A 19136-nucleotide genomic window follows, 5' to 3' on the forward strand; every position below is an offset into this window, starting at 1 on the left:
GTAATGCAATGGTAACTCTGTTAACACTGCATTGCCACCGTTTTTGGCCACACTGCCAAACTCATAATGAGGCCCAAATGTTCTCAAACCGCTTTGTCTGCCTCCCGGTCACAGTGCTTGAGCTGGGGCTGAATGAGTCCAAGATGATGTAATATTCTCCAATAAATCAGCACTCCCATTTGCTTCTCTTTGAAGTGCAGACGTTTCTTTGAGTGGGAGCTGGTGCAGAGGAGGTTTGATGAATGCATTATGTACTCAGCTGACAATGGATCTTGGTTGGCTTTATGATACCATGCTTTCCAGTTTATCGTGGTGTTTAGCCGCTTACAAATGTCGCTGAGATGGTCATGCAATTTTCTGGTCTGAATTTCAATTGTAACCCAGGGTTTGGGCACTCTGAGGTTTTCCAGGAGGATATCTGTGTGAATCTTTTTTTGAAGGTTTGGTTAGTTGTTGGTGTTTGTTTGGAGAGTTTGTGTGAGTGCTGAAGTTTCTTAATTAGGGTATCCGCAAGGTAAGTGGACTGGGGTGGAAATGCGGGAGAGATTCCCATTACAGAAAAAGCCATCCATGTGTCTCAGGCATCGTGGGGGTTCCATGTGATAATATCCCCACAAAAATATTGCCATACAAAAATTTTGCCATATTTTTGCGGCGATATTACCCCATGGAACCTGCGGGAGACACCCCCGCAACCCCCATATATTTTTAAAGGGAACGGGGGACACCCCCGCATCACCCCCACCCATTTACCACATAAATTATCCCCACCAAAAATATCGCCTATGGCCATTCCCGACGACCATATGTACGGCGATATTTTTGGTGGGGATAATATAACCTGATACCATCATGGGTAGGTTCTCTAGCGAATTGCTTGAGGTGAAGCACACCAAGGTGTGGGGAGAGGTGTGGGGAGAGGAACTATGTAGTAAAATGTTCCTCCTTTTCAAGCCAGATGTTTAAATCTGCCTGTATGCTGAGGCAATGGTGGCCTATGGACAGATCAGCAATGTCAGCCAGGATGTCTGTGAAGGCAGGGTTGTAGGAAGATGGTCTCTATATGAGAAGGATGGATAGTGCAGGCGTGTGTAAGACTGAGTAGATTAAGAGGAGAGATTCACAGTCCAGGATATTATCAAAGATTGGGGTTGTATCCTGATGGTGTCTCTGACCAAGTGCAATACATCCTCCGCTCTTAGCCATTCTATTAACAAATTTAACTTTGTAGACTGCAGGAATAGCTTTGTGTATGACTGCTGAGTGATTCGCAGAGAGCCGGGTTTATGCAATGAAGTGCAGGTCTATTTTGTCCTTGCAGGGAAGATCAAATATATGGGAGGAATGTTTTGCTTTAGGGTGGGCATTGTTGGGGAGACATCTGGTACCTAATGCTCCTGCCTTCCCCATTTGAGTAGATGACAGTGAATTGATTTGTGAATTGTTAGGGGCAAGGTAATGCAAAACATCTTGCCTTCAGGTTTAATTGTCCTTATTACAGCAAATTATGGCAGTGGGGTTTTTGTGATACAAGGGGTGACAACGGTGACTCCTGAAGAGACATGCTTCTTGAATGATAGACCAGCTGGTGTAGAGCTACAAGTCGACAAGGAGTTTGTCTGATGGTGGTTGGGGTTTATATTGCTTTCTGTTATGTCACTGTAGACTTAATCGAAGACCTGAGATGAGAGCTGGTCCTTAGATGTCCCTGCAGGGAGATTTTGAGGAGGTATCTGGAGATGAAGGCCATCAGGTGTCTTTTGTGAGGGGCGTGGGGGGAGAATCAGGCTACTGCTATTGTTCCTCCATTTATTTGTAGGCCAAGCAAACACGGTCACTTTTGCTTTTCATTTTCCTTCTTCTGCTCTAATCCTTCCATCTTTCTGTGTTCTAGGCATGATGTGGTCTTATTCTGGGAGGGGTACAGTGGATGGTTGGGTTCTTTAAGCTAAACTCTTATCACGACTCCTGTATAACAGGTTTCACTTACCTTCGAGCAGGGGGTCAGGTGGCCACTGTAGGACTCCCAGTGCAATACAGGCTTGAAAGGAGAGAGCTAGTCTGACTCGGTAACAGTTAATCTGATTAAGCAACAAATGAGCCTGGCTATGCAATAATGAATCTGGTTGACAAGCTGCTAAGTATGGCTGTGAAACTATTGATTTATTGACACAGCAAATAAGCCTCACTGTGGAGAAGGAGTCCAGCTGTGCAATAGTAAGACTGCTTAAGATCACCACAAATAGATCTGGCTATTCAATAGGTGATTTGTTTCAGAAACAGAGGTTTGACAATGCTACAATAAATTTGAGTCAGCAACAAGTCTGTCTGTCTTTGCAAAAGTAGTCTGGATATGCAACAGTTGATCTAGTTTCAATAAATATTGCTGTGCAACAATTGATTTGATTCAGCAACAGCTACATGTAGGTACATGACAGATGCTTTAGTTAAGCAGCCAAGTAGGCCTGGCTCAGTGAAAACGAATCTTGGAAGATCTAGCTGGCTATTCAAGAATTGATTTGATTAAGCTATAAGTAGGACAGTGGTATGCAAGTGGGCCTGGCGATGCAACCGTTTGGTTGAGGCGATAAATAAATCTGGCTATGGAACAAGTGATTTGCTCTTACAGCAAATGGGTCTGGTCATGCAATATTTAAAAACATGAATACTGCATCAGGTGATGCTTTCCTCATGCAGCCAAAACTCTGCACACCCAGAAGCATTAGAACTTAAAAGGATAAAACAAAAGGGTTATGGTTGTTAAAGGATGGTCTGTTGTTGATTTCAATTCAGAAGCAGTAGGCTGCTGCATTTGCCAACTCTGGTATGGTGGTTTGGATGGTTTGAGAGTAAAACCAACATATATTTATCTATATCTGGGACACATTGGGCCTCATTACGACCCTGGCAGTAGCCGTGCCGGTAAAAACGAAACGGCTGCTGCCAGAGTCGTTTTTCCCGGCACCTGGCAATGGGGAATTACAGAGGCATTACAGCCCCGGCGGTCCCGGTAATTCCCCATAGCCAGGCGCCAGAAAAAATGACCCCCCATTCCCATTAGAGTCCCATAGGACTCAATGGAAATGGGGAGGACGGATGCACCAGCACACAGTAAAATTAGCAACATCAGAGGCTGCATTTCGCACGTGATGTTGCTAAAATTAAATGAGATAATTGAACTAATTGAGCACGTTCTTCTCTTACCTTTTGTGTATTTGGATTATGGCATCGATTTTTGAATGGCGGACATTCACACAAGCTCATGAATCACGCAATTACAGTTTACATAGGTACGTGGATTTAAATTATGTATTATTTGGTCGCTGGTTGTAATAATTAGGTGCCCTGTGAACTGATTTTGATGTGCTCAATATCTATTTTCAGTGAAGACTTGCATTAACAGTGAACCCACGGCCAATATTCAATTTGGTAAGTAGCCATTACAACAATAAGCCACAAATATGTAAGAATTGTTTAATATGCAATTGGCCAAGAGTGATTACATATACTCTCTTCTACCTATATTTCTCAGCACCAGAGATTAATGTCAAGATTTGACAAGGTACATTCTTTCCATTATTTTTGTTTACAAGATGGCACCTGTGAATTCTGGTGTTAGTACGCAAATCGAACCATCTTACCTTGTTTCTAACAAGATAGTTTATCTTTTGTGTCTATTTTCCCTACCCATCGTTGTCTTTACCCCATTTTCATTTTGCTGCATATATTTGCTGACTGATATCCTTTTTCACTACGTGCACCAATGGCACTGATGGATAGGTAATCATTATGTCTCGTTATATGAACAATGTGGTACAACCTTTGTGATTTTTGCTTATTCTATGAAAATTATATGATGTGGCCATTGGTCAATTGCCCTGTTATTGTGCCTCTTTGTTTGTCTTTGCCCACAGTATATATTATTTTGTGTGATTAATTAATCCTATTATACATGATGTCTTCAGCCCCAGAAGAAGAGCCTAGTGCTCGAAACACGTGTCAGGCTGACTTGCAACTAATTAAACATATGCAACTGATGCATGGACTTTTGTGATTAGTGCACAGTGTGAATGTAACTTTTGAATTTGTATCTTTCCATTGTGGCGAGCTTGGCAGGTGACACACACTCTACATTCACCCGCAGCCACAATCCAGATCTAATCAATTAGTACAGGCGCTGGAGTTTCCGCACATCTCCCTCTGCCACACCTCTCTCAACTTTCAGGATGGTTGAAGGCCTAAATTGCCATATACTAAGGTGGGATTTCCCTACCACCAGAAACTAAGGAAAGTCTGAGTCAGAAAGTTTAACTCAAAAGTCTGTTTGTGTACAAAACCTATACTTGCCTTCACAACTAAAGCTAAACAATGTGAAGGGATGTCAGCAAGAAAATAAATAGTGTTCCAAATAAAGTTCTGAGCCTCTTCCAGCTCCTGGCTTACTTTTCAGCTCCCCTTGCCTAAGTTCAAGACAGTTGCACAAAGTCTCAGGGTTCCCTTCCCCAAGTTCAAGACAGTTCCACAAAGTCTTGGGATTCCCCTTGCCAAGTTCAAGACAATTCCACCAAGTCTCGGGCTTCCTCTCTCCAAGTTCAAGAAAGTCAACTTGTACTTATCCTCAATTTTTCACTGTCTAACAAAAACAGCTCCAGATCAACTTTATACTCTTTCTGGTTTCTTAACAGTTCAATCAGATTGCTTTCTCCTGTTTCGCTTCAGCAACCTCTTTAGCTTTCGCAAATAGGGATTCCCCGGTCTAGACGCAGTTTTAAAAAAAAATGTATTTATAAATAGTGATGATACAAAAAACCCTGGAGGCATAGAAGCGCTAAACAAAACCAACACAACACATATCAAATAACCACAGATCAAATAAATATGTCAGGGAATCAAAGTATCAAGCTGCAGATCGAAGAACCCATAGGAAGAAATTGACACATACTTAAATAAGGAGGTAGATACACAGCCTCCAGGACACAGTCCCCGTTTGATTGAGGACACCATTCACTCAGCTCAATCCTACGTAATATCTTCAAGTCAAACGATCTGAAAGCTCCCGGCTCTATTCTCTGACGGAGCCATGCCAGCACTTTGTTACGTAACGCTTCTCTAGGCTCTTTTTCTTCTGACTTCTCAACATTCGTAATACCAAAGTTCCTTTGGTTCATAGCAAAAGCTTTTGTAATTTTGTCCTTTATTGTTGGCATTTGGGACTTTCCTATACGCAGCCTTCGAAATGTCACTTGATTAGATTTAGCATCCACCACTTGAAGTTGATTTGCAGGTTTTAGTAGAGGTTTGCAGTCAGCAACAAATAATGTAGAGGAAGGCTCCTGTATTCGCCCGCTAATGTCAGCAGCTGGAGGGAATTTTGCACTAGTTGGTATTACAATGCCTTCAGATATCCAGAGGGTCGAACACAATCTGTATAGTTTGTGAGGACTGGTCCACACTCTCCAATAGTACAATTGTTTGACAAGAATTGTCAATTTCTACTAGCTGATAATGTGCGGCTTAGACTGGTTGTAAATCTGTTTGAGATTATTCACTTTGGGAATACGAAGTTTAGTAACACAGTCATCCAACAGTTCAACCCAGGTACAAAAGTCAGAGAAGCTATTACACAAATGGAGATCTTTAGATATATTGGCCTTTATACGAGTCCACTGGGCATGGGTAATATGTTCCACCAAAATGTTATCAGGCTCTACACAAAATTGTGTAGTAGGAGATGTCAGTATTTCATGATTAACATGCTTCTCTTTCCCTCCTGGAAGGGAGGTGGCTGAGGGAAGAGCATTTGTAGTAACATTATCACCTCCCGGTTTGGGATCAGGAGTAACAGCCCAAGTGAGGTCCAAATTAGATATCTGACAGTCCAATTCCTTATTTATACACTTGCAAGGAGTAGCCACACCATAGATCTCATCAGTGTCAGGGAGCACATCTGTGCGCCCGCCTAGCAGCCTTTGTCTTCTATGAGTGCTGAGGGTCAGGACCTTGCATAAGTGGTCCCTATTGGGAGTTGGCGACATGAATACTGTGCTGCCTTCTGCAGATATCAGCTTAGGCACACTGCTTATCCCAGAAGTAGGTTTTTTTTAAAAGCACATTTTCTTCTTGCCTGCATGTTACACAACAGTGTCCACGAGTTAAGAGAAAAGAAACGCTAGTTAATAATAGCCAGAGTCAGGGCAACACTTATTTTGAAAAATGAAGATCAACCCTAGGGAACTTATAACAGCACCAACTCACCAGGGTAGGAGACCAAAGATGGAATCAGGGCCCCCAAACATTGAACATTCCTCCATGCAGGAGCCAGTGCTGGTGCTTCCCCCAACCCGGCTGTCAGAACCGCACTGCACCACACAACAGGCCACAGGCTCAGACCATCGCCAAACCCTGGCACAAAGAACGCTGCACTGCAACGCCAGCTGACAGCGAACACCGTCGCAGGCACAGTCACCAACGCCGCTATCAGCAGGGAGCCAGAATGAGGGACAGAGGAAAGGACCCAGGAACGTCAAGCTGCACTGAAACAGAGGGTTGCAGTTGATTTGGGTTGAAAGCCTGTGGCTGAAATGTTTGAGGTAGAAAAGACTGAAAGTAATTCTTCCGAAAATTACTTTTGGTCTTCTCTCCCCTGAACATTTCATACTCTGGCCTTGCCTCCACCCCCCCCTACATACCTCTGGGCGGCATACCTCCTTGTGTGCTGCCGTCCCTAACATCCCTCTGCAACACTGGTTTCCTTCACTTGCGTGTATGGGAACTGGCACTGCAGGTTATGCTTTTCTTTTTTTATACTTTATTGAGTCAGGGGTAGCAGAGCATACCCCCCGCAACCCCTGCTCACATTACAGTGAAGAAGGGTGCGAGGGACACTCCTGCTGCCCTTCTTCACTGTAATGTTTTGTATAGCATTTTTGGTAGAATTTTTAGGCTATGCAAGCTTTTCGTATAGCCAAAATTCGGGCAAATATGCCATACAGTCTTTTAATTTCTGACTTTTTGGATGATTCCGGTTGCAGCCACCTCTGATGTCTGACTTCAATCTCAGTTCAATCTGCCTTGCCTCTAAGTTGTCGGACCACACAGTTCACCCATTACAGGTCACGCAACCAGGAACCCTAGGCTCTTTAGTCAACACAGGTTCTTTTGTAGCTGTACCTATGTAATGTTTCACACTCACTTGACATTTCCTTGCCAACCGCTTGGCTTTGCCACATTATGTTATTTCCTTTGCCAGACTCGATTTGTCACAATGTGTTATCCCATACAGTTCACTTTGTGGTGTTCTTGTTCATTCACCAACTTGCTTTCATTATTTCACGCAATGTTTCATACTTGCCTTTAACTGTATTTCATATGTTTCGTGCTTTGCTTTCAATATGCTATATGTATTTCACACAAACCTATCATCTGCTCATAGTTTTGCCAAAATTCTTCATTTAGTCTGGTATTCAATAACTTTGGTCTTTTACTCTGTAGCTTGAACTTTATATTGTCCTTAATATTCCTCTTGGCACGTTGCCTTGGGTTCATTTCATCTTGTGCATACTTTTTTATTCATCCAGCATCCCATTTGGCTTCCCCACAGCCCCCAGGAATGTCCAGGTTTGAGTGCTCGTCCCTTTTCATCCACCAGTGCCGGGCGTCTCCTCTTGATGGATGTTTTCTCAGCTTCTGCTCCGCCGAGAAGCTTGCCTCTGACCGCGAGCCCTGCTGCACTTCACCTTCTATCCTTATGTTGCTGACAGCTCCGCTTTCTCCCAGCGGGCGCTGTCAGTAACTTTATTCCTTTCTTCTGTGTTCACAGCTCCGGCGGTGGACCTCCGACCAATGAGGCTTCCACTGCTGTGGCCTTCTCGCGGCTAGCCTGGCCCTTGGCTCCACAGCTTCTGCAGGACCCACCTCGGATGTCTACTGGGATGCAGGATTCTCCCTCCAGGCCCACAACGATCGGCCCTGGCTCTCTCCTGCTGGTTGCCCTCTTCCACTTATTGGCTCCACCTTTTATACACCTGCAGTCAAGTGACAGGTTGCAGGTGTGAGTCCATAATGTCAATTGCCTGGTCGTAATTAGTAGAGCACTTGGGACATGCCTGACCTTTACAGCAGTCTGCAGGCCTCTTCCTCGTCTCAGTACTAGAGTGGTGAAATGACTTACTAGTGTTCACTACTCCTAGTCGCCTCGTCCTTGTCCCAGTACTATAGTGGTTTGAATGAGGAAAAATCAGGGGAGATGGTTTGCAACAGCCCATAAAGGCAGGGAGAGGGTGAGGTTGATTCTCATAAGGGAAAGGGGATACCCTATCTCACCTGCGGACCTCCTCTTCTCCACCCTCCTCCTAGTGTTCCAATTTTTAAAAATATTTCTAGTGTCTTTCCGGGCAGAGGGAAAAGAGTAGAAATATCCCACAAATGCAGAATGAATTAAGGGTTCATCATGGAGTGGAAATGGGGAATCTGTGTCTCACTCAAGGCCATCCACTGCCATTCCCCAAGTCTCCTGTACCCAGGTGATCCTCCTTCGCTTCTCCACCCCTATGGTTGGGATCCAAGAGCGATGGCCCTTCCCTGGCCACCTGAGCAGAGGATGATGGGGAGGAAAAGGTGAGGACGCCCTGAGGTTCCTCACATTATTGGCTAGTAAATCATCAGACATTGAAGCATTAAAGGCAAGGAAAATAATTAATTTTTGTGAAAACGTTATTGCCACTTCAGTATCATTTGATAATATAAAAGCAGGCCACTCAATTTACCCTTGCCACTTGGCATTGACTAGTGATAATTGACTCTTGGTGAGTAAGCAATTGTGTACTGTGTGTGGAGATTTGAGGGGGCAAGCAAGTGAAACCATAGCTATATGAATTATAGGAAGAAATTATGTGATAAAGCTAAGAATGTCTTCAACACTAGTGCACCAATTAGAGTTAACCTTACCTCTAAGAATAATTGTAACTAAGAAAATCGGATAATCTGTTTTGTTTTTCAAACAAATTCTGTATGTTTTTTCCTGTCCAGACAATGCTTGAACACAATAACACAATACATGTAATGCTCTTATGGGATGGCATCTTCAGCATATAAGGGTGTTTGCCAACTGACCTTGTTGCTTTTTTAAGGCCTTCATAAGCAAACCACAGTTCTCCATCTTCATTCAGATGTTCCAAATTTTCAGTAGATAATCTAAAGGATTAAAGCAAACAATTGGCTGTAAATAAATTGATTGGGTGGTGAACGAATACAAACATACATTTCAATAAAATTCACTGTAGTGCATGGTTACTAAGATATTACTAAGTTAATTTTATAAAAGCCAGGACCTTTTGCATTCTTATCGCTAACAATGTGTTTTTGTTCTTTGGAGTAAGATTTGCTAATGTTTAATAAACATTAACACACACCTCATCTGGGTAGGCGCTTACAAATTCTACAAATGGAATTCGAAATGAATGGACTTTTAAAAAAATATATATATATATGTAAACGAATGCATGTATTGTGTTGGACCTACAAAGAGTACTTGAAAAGCTCCTTGGTCTCCAGCATGCCACCACAAAATATATAAATGTCACTTTCATCTAGTCCTATTCTTAGGAGCAGATTAAAGGAATCCCTCATTAGTTACAGGTAGAATTCCTTACCCTGATTCACTCATCCCCTCCCAGAATTTAATTGCTTTGAGTCGAGCCCATCTCACCTGACAACCCCATTGTACAATAACTGTTAGTGCTTACTGACATGTCCTGTGCCCCCCCCACAAAACGGCAATCCCCATGCACTGCCCGTCCACTAAGAATTGCTCAGACTCACTGCCTTACTATCCCCAGGTTTAAGCTCCAAAAAGCGGGAGGCACTAGCTTCCCTGTCCTAGCCTCCAAACTTTGGAATACCCTCCCCGCTGCCATCAGAGTTGAAGACTCCTTCAACACCTTCAAGAATAAAACCAAATCTTGGCTCTTTGACCAGCAATAGTTGTGTTAGACATCTGTCCTACTTACCCAGCCCGCCTGTTCCCTTACATGATTTCCGGTCTGCTACCCTCCCAACTACCTCAGGGATACTTCCTCTGCGGAGCCTAGGGATACTGTACCCTGTGTAATATTTGTAATTATTAAGTTTGTATTTTGCTGTATTGGTACACTTTTATTGTAATTTATTTCCCTGTATGTTCTTTTTCTTGCAACCTTGTACAAATTGCCCCCGGGCCTGATGGTCTGCGCGTTATAAATAAACAAATACAAATACAAATACATGTTTGGGTGGGATGAGAAGCGGGTATGGGCGGGATTGCTCCCCAGGTTGACTGGTTTTTGCTTCCCAACCAGAGCTGCAATATGTTAAAAAAAAAAAGAGAGAAAAACCTTCAGAATCCAACATGCCTGCAAGGAACATTGTGCTGAATGGCCTGCTCGGATTTTGTGTAGTTGTTGCAAATGTGCATGGGTAGCCCTCACATGTGGGCCTCTACAATGAGTGAGTGAGAGAAGAAAGAGCCTAGCTAGCAGGCGCTGCATACCACCCAAAGTCAATACATGAATCCGAATGACAGACATTGGGAAATTGGAAGGTAATGTTGGCACCACTGCAGCCAACTGTCTGTTATGCTCCTCTGCAGTTAATCATGATCCCTTGTTGCTCAGAATATACGTGTCCATATCCTATGTGACAAATCACAGGTATTCATCTGAGACTCCCCTGCGGGGCTAGGTCGGTGAGCTAGCTCTGCAAGACCCTCCCTATGGGTTTGGGAAAGGGGGACCTCACCGGGGCAGACTCCCCCTTTGGGCACAAGGACTCCCAACTTTTAAAAAGCCAGAGAACACACAGTGGGAGACACCAGAGTCTCTGTGTATGCAACTGCAAAGGAAGCAGTACGAGAAGGAATGGACGGGAAAAAATACCTGGTAGTGGCATGACAACGCTTCCAGACTGGTGTGCAAGATGCCCGAAGAACAGTGCCGAGACTACTGAGATGGGGAAGCCTGATAAACCTCCAATCGCCAGTGTCTGGAGAAGGCATGCACCCTGTGAAGAACCGAGAACGCAAATCTGAGCAGTAAAAAGAATGAGAAGCGATACCAGAGCAAGAGCCGAGCCCTGCAACCTTCCCCCGCATGACGAGAGGTACCAGGGAAATCAGGAATAGCGGGAGGCCGCTAGGGAATCATTATATGTGTTTAGAAACTTGTCCCAGTCACAAGGGCGAGGAGGAAAATATAAAATTGAAGGGTTGGAAAACCCAAAAAAGCAAACAACAAACAACCCAGTCGGGGAAGACCAGTGTCACTTGAAAAAAGAAAATGTCCCAGTCCTGAGGATAAAATTGAAGAAAGCAGTTTACAACGGAAGTAAGCAATGTATAAAATAGATTTAACCAACCCAGGTGCGCAGCTTAGAGAGACTTGGAACTAAAACCCTGGGAGGAAGGGAAACCACCCTATACCTCTATACCTGCAGAGTGGAAGGCTGGAGAAAGTACAAACCAAAAACACATAATGAGAAAGGTGAAATAAAGCATTCCAGCGAACAAGATAAAAGAGCAGACAGCCTCAGAGAGAGAATCCGAGAGAAAGTATGGCTAAAAGGGAATCAAGGCAATTATAATTTAGGAAAGTCTGAGCAAGCAGACTGGGAAGAACATATCTGTGATGACAAGAGTGCAAGGACCTACTGGAAAGAAAAGTACTCCAAAGATAGGGCGACAGAAAGCACGAGACTCAAGAGTCACTTTGAAGAACTACAAGATTTTAAAGATATAAGCCACAAAGAAACATATATATAAAAAGACTAATCAAGAAGAAGAGCAGGGGAAGAAGAGCCATTGGGCCTCATTACGAGCATGGTGGTAGCCGGCACCGTTAATAACGGTGCCAGCGGCATTACAAGTTCTGCTCGCGAGTGCCGCACAGCCTGCCAGGTAAGACCTGACCAGCTGTAAGGAACCCGCGAGCAGAACTCGGAATGTGGCGGCCCGGTATGAAAGATGCTGGTGCCTTACCTGCACCGTTCATACCACGGCCGCCAGCCTCATTCTGAGGCCCATTCTCTTGGCACGTTTACTTTAGTTATGTTTAGTTTTATGGTCAGATAGAGTTCGTTTGGACAGAGGAAATATTTACTTTGGACTTCCTGACATCTGACTAACCCCTTTACTTCCTTTAGATAGGTAGGGAATTCCCTTTAGCAATACGGAGCGATAGACTTTATTCTTATAATTGTTATTAAAGAGAGTGCAGAATGTCCTCTACATGTCTGATTCCTTCTTCTGACTCACCAAACCCATTAGAAGCCTATCTTCAGTTTTACCTTGTAAAAATGCTTCTCATATATTGTGGTGAATATTTCTTGATTGCTGCAGAGTTCATTATGAAAAGTATTTAATTGCACACTGGATTTTACTTTATGGTGGTTGTAGTAACAACCTAGATTGTTGGACTTTCAAGAACGTTTGGCAAATGCAGAAAGATGTGATATTCAAGTATTATTTATTAGTAGACTACAAAGTGAGTCTGTGAAAGTTTTTCATTGTCTTTCAAGAACACTATTGAGTGAACAAAGAAAGACACACATACCAATCCACAGATGCACATACATAGTTACAGTCTCATAAACACACAGAAACAGCCTTACACATATATTTTACAGTCGCAAGTACACTCAACACATAACCACAATCATACAGACTGAAACATTAGCACACATATACATACACACACACCACCCTGTTTGTATATACAAATATATATAATAGGTCCCTCTCCATCACCCGCTCACAGGTGGACTCCCCTCGCAGTCTCCTCTACATTCATGAATTGAAGTAAGTAGCCAGTGTTCCAAAAAAGTCCAACGTGTGAAGACAATGAAAGCCAAGAACTCTTGGCGTCTTCAGCTCTGTGTTGTCCAGCAACCCCCTGACTATGGCTCCTAGTGTCTGGCAGAGACTGACTGGAAAATTAACGTGGCCTAATGTCTACATGTGAGCCAAGGCTATGAAAGGTGGGGAGTAGAAAGAAATCTGCCTGGTGAGGTGGGCACTTTAAGGGGGTGACTGTCAACGATTTGATGACTGAGCAGTATTGGCAAGGGAAGGGGGTGAGTGTGAGGTAAAATAAGGGGATTGACTTAACAATTAAAGGATAGAGCAAATGGGGAATGGAGATCTGAACGTTGGTTATAAGGGGGCATTGAAAATAAAGTGAAATGGAAGGACATCAGTGGGTGATAGGCAAAGAAAATAGCTTAAATGAGATAGCAGTACAACTCGGGAAAGGTAACTCAGCAGATGGAGTGACTGTTGCCGAGATCTGTGCCTCTCCTGCATGCCACTGCATTGTGAAACTGTCTCTGCCCCTTTTTTTTCTGGTGAACTGATGCATACTTGTCTTCTGAACCTTTGCTTCTATTATGATCTCTCGTATGTTTTGTCAGGCTGTTCTATTATGCTACTTGGGGCCTCCCGGCAAACGGACATACCATTGCCAGTGTCTGATATGCTGGAATTACCAGTAGGTAATTACAATGGTGGGTAAATTCCTGTTCTATGAAGTCCAGAGGACCCCATGGGGGGATTACCGGTATTACCGGCACCGGTTATGCCGGTGCCAATAATACCGGCTGTGTTTTGCAGGTTGGGGGCCTGATTTATCCCCAGCTCTTGTCTGGAGGTAAATCAGGCTACCCCACCAGAAAACGTGTACTCTGCCAGTCCGGAAACGTGCCGGTAAACGGAATTACCGGCACATTATTTCTGGACCGGCAGAGTTGTAATGACCCTGCTGGTCCTTTGAAAGCTACATTTATTGATCAGTGTACTAATTTAGCCCTTGAATACAAAATGAGCAGAAAGTGTTTTGTTGTTTCTAAAAGTGAAGATAGAATAGGAGAAGACTCCTCTGCTGTCTAAATTGCAGACTGTGGAACCAGGAAACAAGGGCTCAAAATACACCTTCCACACATCATGCATGATATGCTTCTTAGCAAATCACTTTACCTCATAGTGCCTTATTTTCCTTAATTATCAAAATTAAGATCACCTAGCAGTGATTTTATTCTGTGTGCTGAAAAGTGGCACCTACATGGGTTTATAATCTGGAGTGTCACGTCATCAATAATTATAATATTAACATTTATATAATGTGCTCTGGTGGGGAGAAAAGATACCAGGTGTGGGTCTTATGTTGTGGGGCGGTGGATAGGTTGGGGCCAGGCCTAGGTTTTGTGTTGCAGATGGTGGGGATGGAGGCCAGGTATAGGTGTTTTGCTGTGCTGGCTTGTGTTTGGCTCTTAGGTCAAGCAATTGCCCCTTGCTCAGTTCTGGCAATGAATTCTCTAGCTTCTCTCTCCTCCTTAAATTGGCCTAAAACTAAAGGTGGGATTGGTTGGGATGAGAAATCGGCCACTGTCAAATTGCAAACAGGAATACCAGGAAACCCGTGCTGAAACCTGAGCTTTCCAATTTCAACAAATTAAATTACCATGGTCAAATCCTGTTGCTATGTTTGGTACGTGGGAGCGGATCCCTAAAGCCTGATCTCAAAAAACCCCCAAAAATAACTGATAACATGGTGTTGCATTCTCACTGATTTCTACCATATATATAGTTAAGTTAAAAACAATTTGTTATAACTCACTAGACAGATCAGATGTTGATGAATGTTTCCCCAAAAAATGGTGTCCACAGACCCCTCAAAACTGGAAGTTTTGGGGACAATTTGTCAAACAGCTCAAAAGTTAATAAGCAAAGAAAAAATCTGGTTGTGGCATTTTTCCCTAAGAGAAAAGGGTGCTTCCACCGAACATCTCTACCATGAAAACCACTGGACAGATTTGCGACAAATAAGAAACAAGTTGGGCACAAAGTGTTGCAAATATTCCTTTTTTGATGGGTATAAATCTGGCAAGTACTTTTTAAAAGATTCGATGGAGAGCAGGGGTGCCTCTGGTCCCAAAAAATCTTTATGTATCTACCAATGTGAATGGTAGCACCAAAGCTTTTCAGAAGAGAAAAGTGATGTTTTTCTTTTTGCTTGGTGTGAGCAAAACCTGCAGAAATCCCATCGAAAGCAGAACAAGATGGGCTCAAAATTAGATTTGGGTGATGAAAAGGGGTGGTTTCACATTGGGGTAGAGTTTTGGAGGGGGAACGAGGACTACCTAGGTGAATGGAGAGTTTCAAGGGGGCTGGTGAGCCCAGATTCCAATATGACCCGTACGGGATGTGCTCTGGAAAGAGAATGTGTCACAGTAACTGTTGGGGGTGAGTGAATAATAAGATAGAGCCAGGGAAGATTTACATAGTGATGGGGCAGGTGGGAGGACCAAAAAAAGGAGGAGGAGGCTACATGGAGTGTGGAAGAGTGATGAGGAAGACGTTTACATTTTCAAGCGTTTTCCCATTACTTGAAAGGGGGGGCGCTCCATCAGCCATGGACAGTGGCCCAACCTTGGATAGTTATAAATGTGCAACATGTGGCCAAAGGCCATGACCGGTGGTACCTGGTTATTTACTAGTCAGAGTGATATGGGCTGCGATGGCTAATCATATGATATGATATGTCATTTATAACACGCCTATACACAAGTGTTTCAAGGCGTGACGAGGCAAGGAAGGGGGAACAGAGGGAAGACAGACAACGATCCGACTAAGCCAGGTGTAGTTCAGATCTCGCAAGTGCATGGAAAGGGGAAGAGTGCGGGGAAGTACGGCCAGTAGGTGGCAAGGTAAGTGCAGACAACATGTGTTAAGTGCTGGTAGTGGGACTGTAGGGATAGTGAAAACAGTCCCCAAGTGCGGGGGTTGCCAGGAAGGCAGTGCAGGTGTGCGACTGATGGGGAGGGGACCTGGGCCCGAGATCAGAGGGTGGCCAGGTAACCAGTGCATTTTTGGTTTCAGCCAAAAAGCCAGCAGGGGAGAGGAGGAGAAAAAGCAGAAGCAAAGAAAAAGGTTTTGAGGTGCTTCTGGAACCGGAGATGATTTTCCTCAAGTTTCAGGGAGGCAGGGAGGCTGTTTCAGAGGGAGGCCTCAGCCGAAGAAAGAGATTTACCACCAACAAGTTGCTTGAAGAAGCAACTGACCCTGAGGGAGTTAGAGGCGGATGAGCGAAGAGTTCAAGAAGGAAGATATTAGGAAGAGAGAGTTGAAGGTATTGAGGCCCCAAACCCTAGAAGGCCTTGTGGACAATGCAGAGGGTTTTGAACTTAATCCTCGCAGCCACTGGGAGCCAGTGCAGAGATTTCAGTTCTGGAGAGATACGATCCCTGGGTTTGAGGCCAAGGACAAGTCTTGCAGTCCTGTCTGGATGAGTTGCAGAGGGCAGACAGTAGAAGCAGGCAGATTTAGAAAGAGGCTGTTGCAATAGTCGAGCCTAGTGAGAACCAGAGCTCTGGAGACAGTGAGCTTCTGGGGGAAGGAGAGGAAAGGAAGGATACCTTTGAGGAGGTGCAGTTGGTAGTGTGACTTCTTAGAGACGTCAGAGATGTGAGGAGAGAAGGAGAGTGAAGAGTCGAAGATGACCGTGAGGTTTTTAGCCTCACAGGTAGGAGCAGGAAGAGGGCCAAGAGAGGCAGGCCAGAGAGTGACAGGAAAGGAGGGAGAGGGTGTGCCAATAAGGAGCATCTCGGTCTTACTGGCATTAAAGCAGAGGTCATTGGTGGCACAACACTCCTGGATGGCGGACAGACAGTTAGATAGGAGAGAGGGAGAAGAGGTGGCTGAGGGTAGCCTGAAAAAAATGAGCCGAGTGTCATCCGCATAGCACTGGAAGTTGGGGCACAGCGATGCAATGCGGTGGGCAAGAAGTGCCAGGTATTGGTTGAAAAACCAGGGAGACAGGTTAGACCCCTGTGGAACACCACATGTAGAGATAGAGATAGAGGAGAGGAAGGACCCAAGTTGAACCTGGGAAGTCTATCAGAGAAGAAAGAGGTCAGCTACGCTAGGGCCTGACCGGTGATCCCCAGGTTATCACAGAGATGTTTGAGCAGGATGGCATGGTTGACCGTGTCAAAAGCAGAAGAGAGATCAAGTAAGATGAGGGCACAGGGTGTGTTAGAATCAAGGTTGGAGAGCAGGTATTCACAGATGTTCAGGAGAGTGGTTTCTGTGCTTCTGGCAGCTATGAAGCCAGACTGATGATAATGGAGACAGCCAACAGATTCAGTGTGGAGAATGAGCTGCGAGATCGCCAGCTTTTCCAAGAGTTAGCCCAGGAAAGGAGTGATGGAGATTGGGCGATAGTTAGCTGGGCAGGATGGGTCGGCAGAAGGTTTCTTAAGAAGTGGGCGCACAAGGGAGTGCTTCAGGTTGGAAGGGAAGACTCCAGTGGTGAAGGAGTGGTTGCAGAAGTCGGCCAGGGCAGGAGCCAGGGAGTCAATGTGGTCCTTAATGATTTTGCAGGAACAGGGATGAACCTGTTTTGACGAGACTTTCATAGATCGGACTTGTCTAGAAACCTCGTCTGGGGAGAACAGGGGAAAGGCAGAGAAGGAGGGAGGAGAGGTGGCTGAGGAAGGGCCAAATGAAGAGCAGGGAGTGGGGGGAGGAAGGCGAGAGAAGGAGAGAGGACAGGATGTCCTGAGTTTTAGAGATGAAATGAGAAGCCAATGCTGTGCAGAGGGCCTGGGAAGGGGCAGGAGAGGTAGAGACTGTGGCAGGATTGGGCAGGATTGGCCAGTTCCTTGCAGATTTTAAAGAGTTCAGCCGAGTTAACACAGATTTTCTGCTGCATCATTGTAACATAGACAGAAGCCTCTGCCAAAGGCAATGGCTGCTGAAATCTGGTTAGTTACTAGGGCTAATGGTCCCGGATGTAAGCTGGTGCCACTGGCCTAGGCCAAAAGCCATGGTCTGTTAGCCATGGTCTTTTTTACTAAACAATGCAACATGGACAGTGGCAGAAGGGAATGGCAAGTGGCATAAGAAATCCCTTTAAATTCTGTGAAAAAACAAAATAGTTAAGAAAGAGTCAAGATGATAACATTCTTCTAAGCAAAACCCAGAAAATTCAGCCGGTGTGTGTGGGAAGTGACAACAAATTTAACTTGGAGACCTCCACTGCCCCGTTGCTCAGTCCATGAGAAATTATATGACATCACAGCAAAGATCGACAATGAGATAAAAAAATGACATAATGGGGGACACTGATGGGGTGTATGTGAGTTTAGATTGCCATCATTCATTTCATGGATTTTGCTTCGAGAATTGGATCAACTTTCCTGTCTTAACTAAAAGAAATTCACTGAATATATATAGGAAATATAATTGGAGTCACAGCTCTATAGTTATGGTTGCATTGTATGTAATATGTTAAAATTGACAAATACTTTCCACTGTAACCTTTGAAGATGTGGATGGATTTTTTCATTCTATGTGGCTACCTGTGGAACTTGACGGGAGGTGGTATCACTTTCCAAGATGGAAGTGAGGAAGCTAGAAGATGATTGGTTTGCCTTCCTCCATAAAGTTTGAGTAGAACTTCGGAAGGCATTTTAAACTGCCTTTCATCCAAAACCCTTGATCCAGCATGTGCTAGTATAATGGGGGTCAGCCAGAGCCCTTCTTTGAGGAGTTCTTTGAAGATAAGAAAAGAGAGTGCACAGTTTGAATCTACGTGGGACAAGCTGGAGTAAAGACTTGTGCGACCTTTGATTTATTTATTTAGATTTCCAGAAAGAGTGTTGACATTTTTATTCTGGAGTTATATACTCAAAGACCTCTACTGTAACAGAACTCTTGGGGTACAAGAGTTGATGAGCTCTCCCTGGAATCCCCTGCTAAGATTTTGGCATGGAGCAGCGCCTGTAACCCAGCATAGGAGGCTTGCAGCGCCAATGGGAGATTTTGTGTCACATGCAAACTTCTTGCTTAGCTGGGCGTCCCTTTACAGGATGTTTGTGTATTTTTGTGTATTCACCCCCAAGCTCAGGTATGAGAGTCTTTTCCATGCGCGAGCCTAGCAGCAGAACCCTCATCTCTCATGTTCAGGTGAACAAAGGACTTCAAGGTCCGGTAAGCAGGTTCTTAAACCATTAACGCACAAAATATGTAATGCAGAACACAAATGTTCTCATAGTGAAAAGCATAGGAATAATCAAAATACTCAATGCTACAAGCAGAAGCATATAAACAA

At 44.3% G+C, this 19136-nt stretch overlaps 1 protein-coding gene across 3 annotated transcripts in view; it reads right to left on the reverse strand.

Annotated features, from left to right (window-relative positions):
* The window catches only part of MYO5C (myosin VC), a 1282854-nt gene that overhangs the window by 284730 nt on the left and 978988 nt on the right, over positions 1-19136 (reverse strand). For all 3 annotated transcript variants that reach the window (XM_069624842.1, XM_069624843.1, XM_069624844.1), the window contains one exon: positions 9112-9192. In XM_069624842.1, the coding sequence (XP_069480943.1) occupies positions 9112-9192 (81 nt within the window). The remainder of the gene's footprint in view (positions 1-9111; positions 9193-19136) is intronic.

The sequence above is a fragment of the Ambystoma mexicanum genome, chromosome 11, assembly GCF_040938575.1.
Source record: "Ambystoma mexicanum isolate Mex_15411 chromosome 11, UKY_AmexF1_1, whole genome shotgun sequence".
NCBI lineage: Eukaryota > Metazoa > Chordata > Amphibia > Caudata > Ambystomatidae > Ambystoma > Ambystoma mexicanum.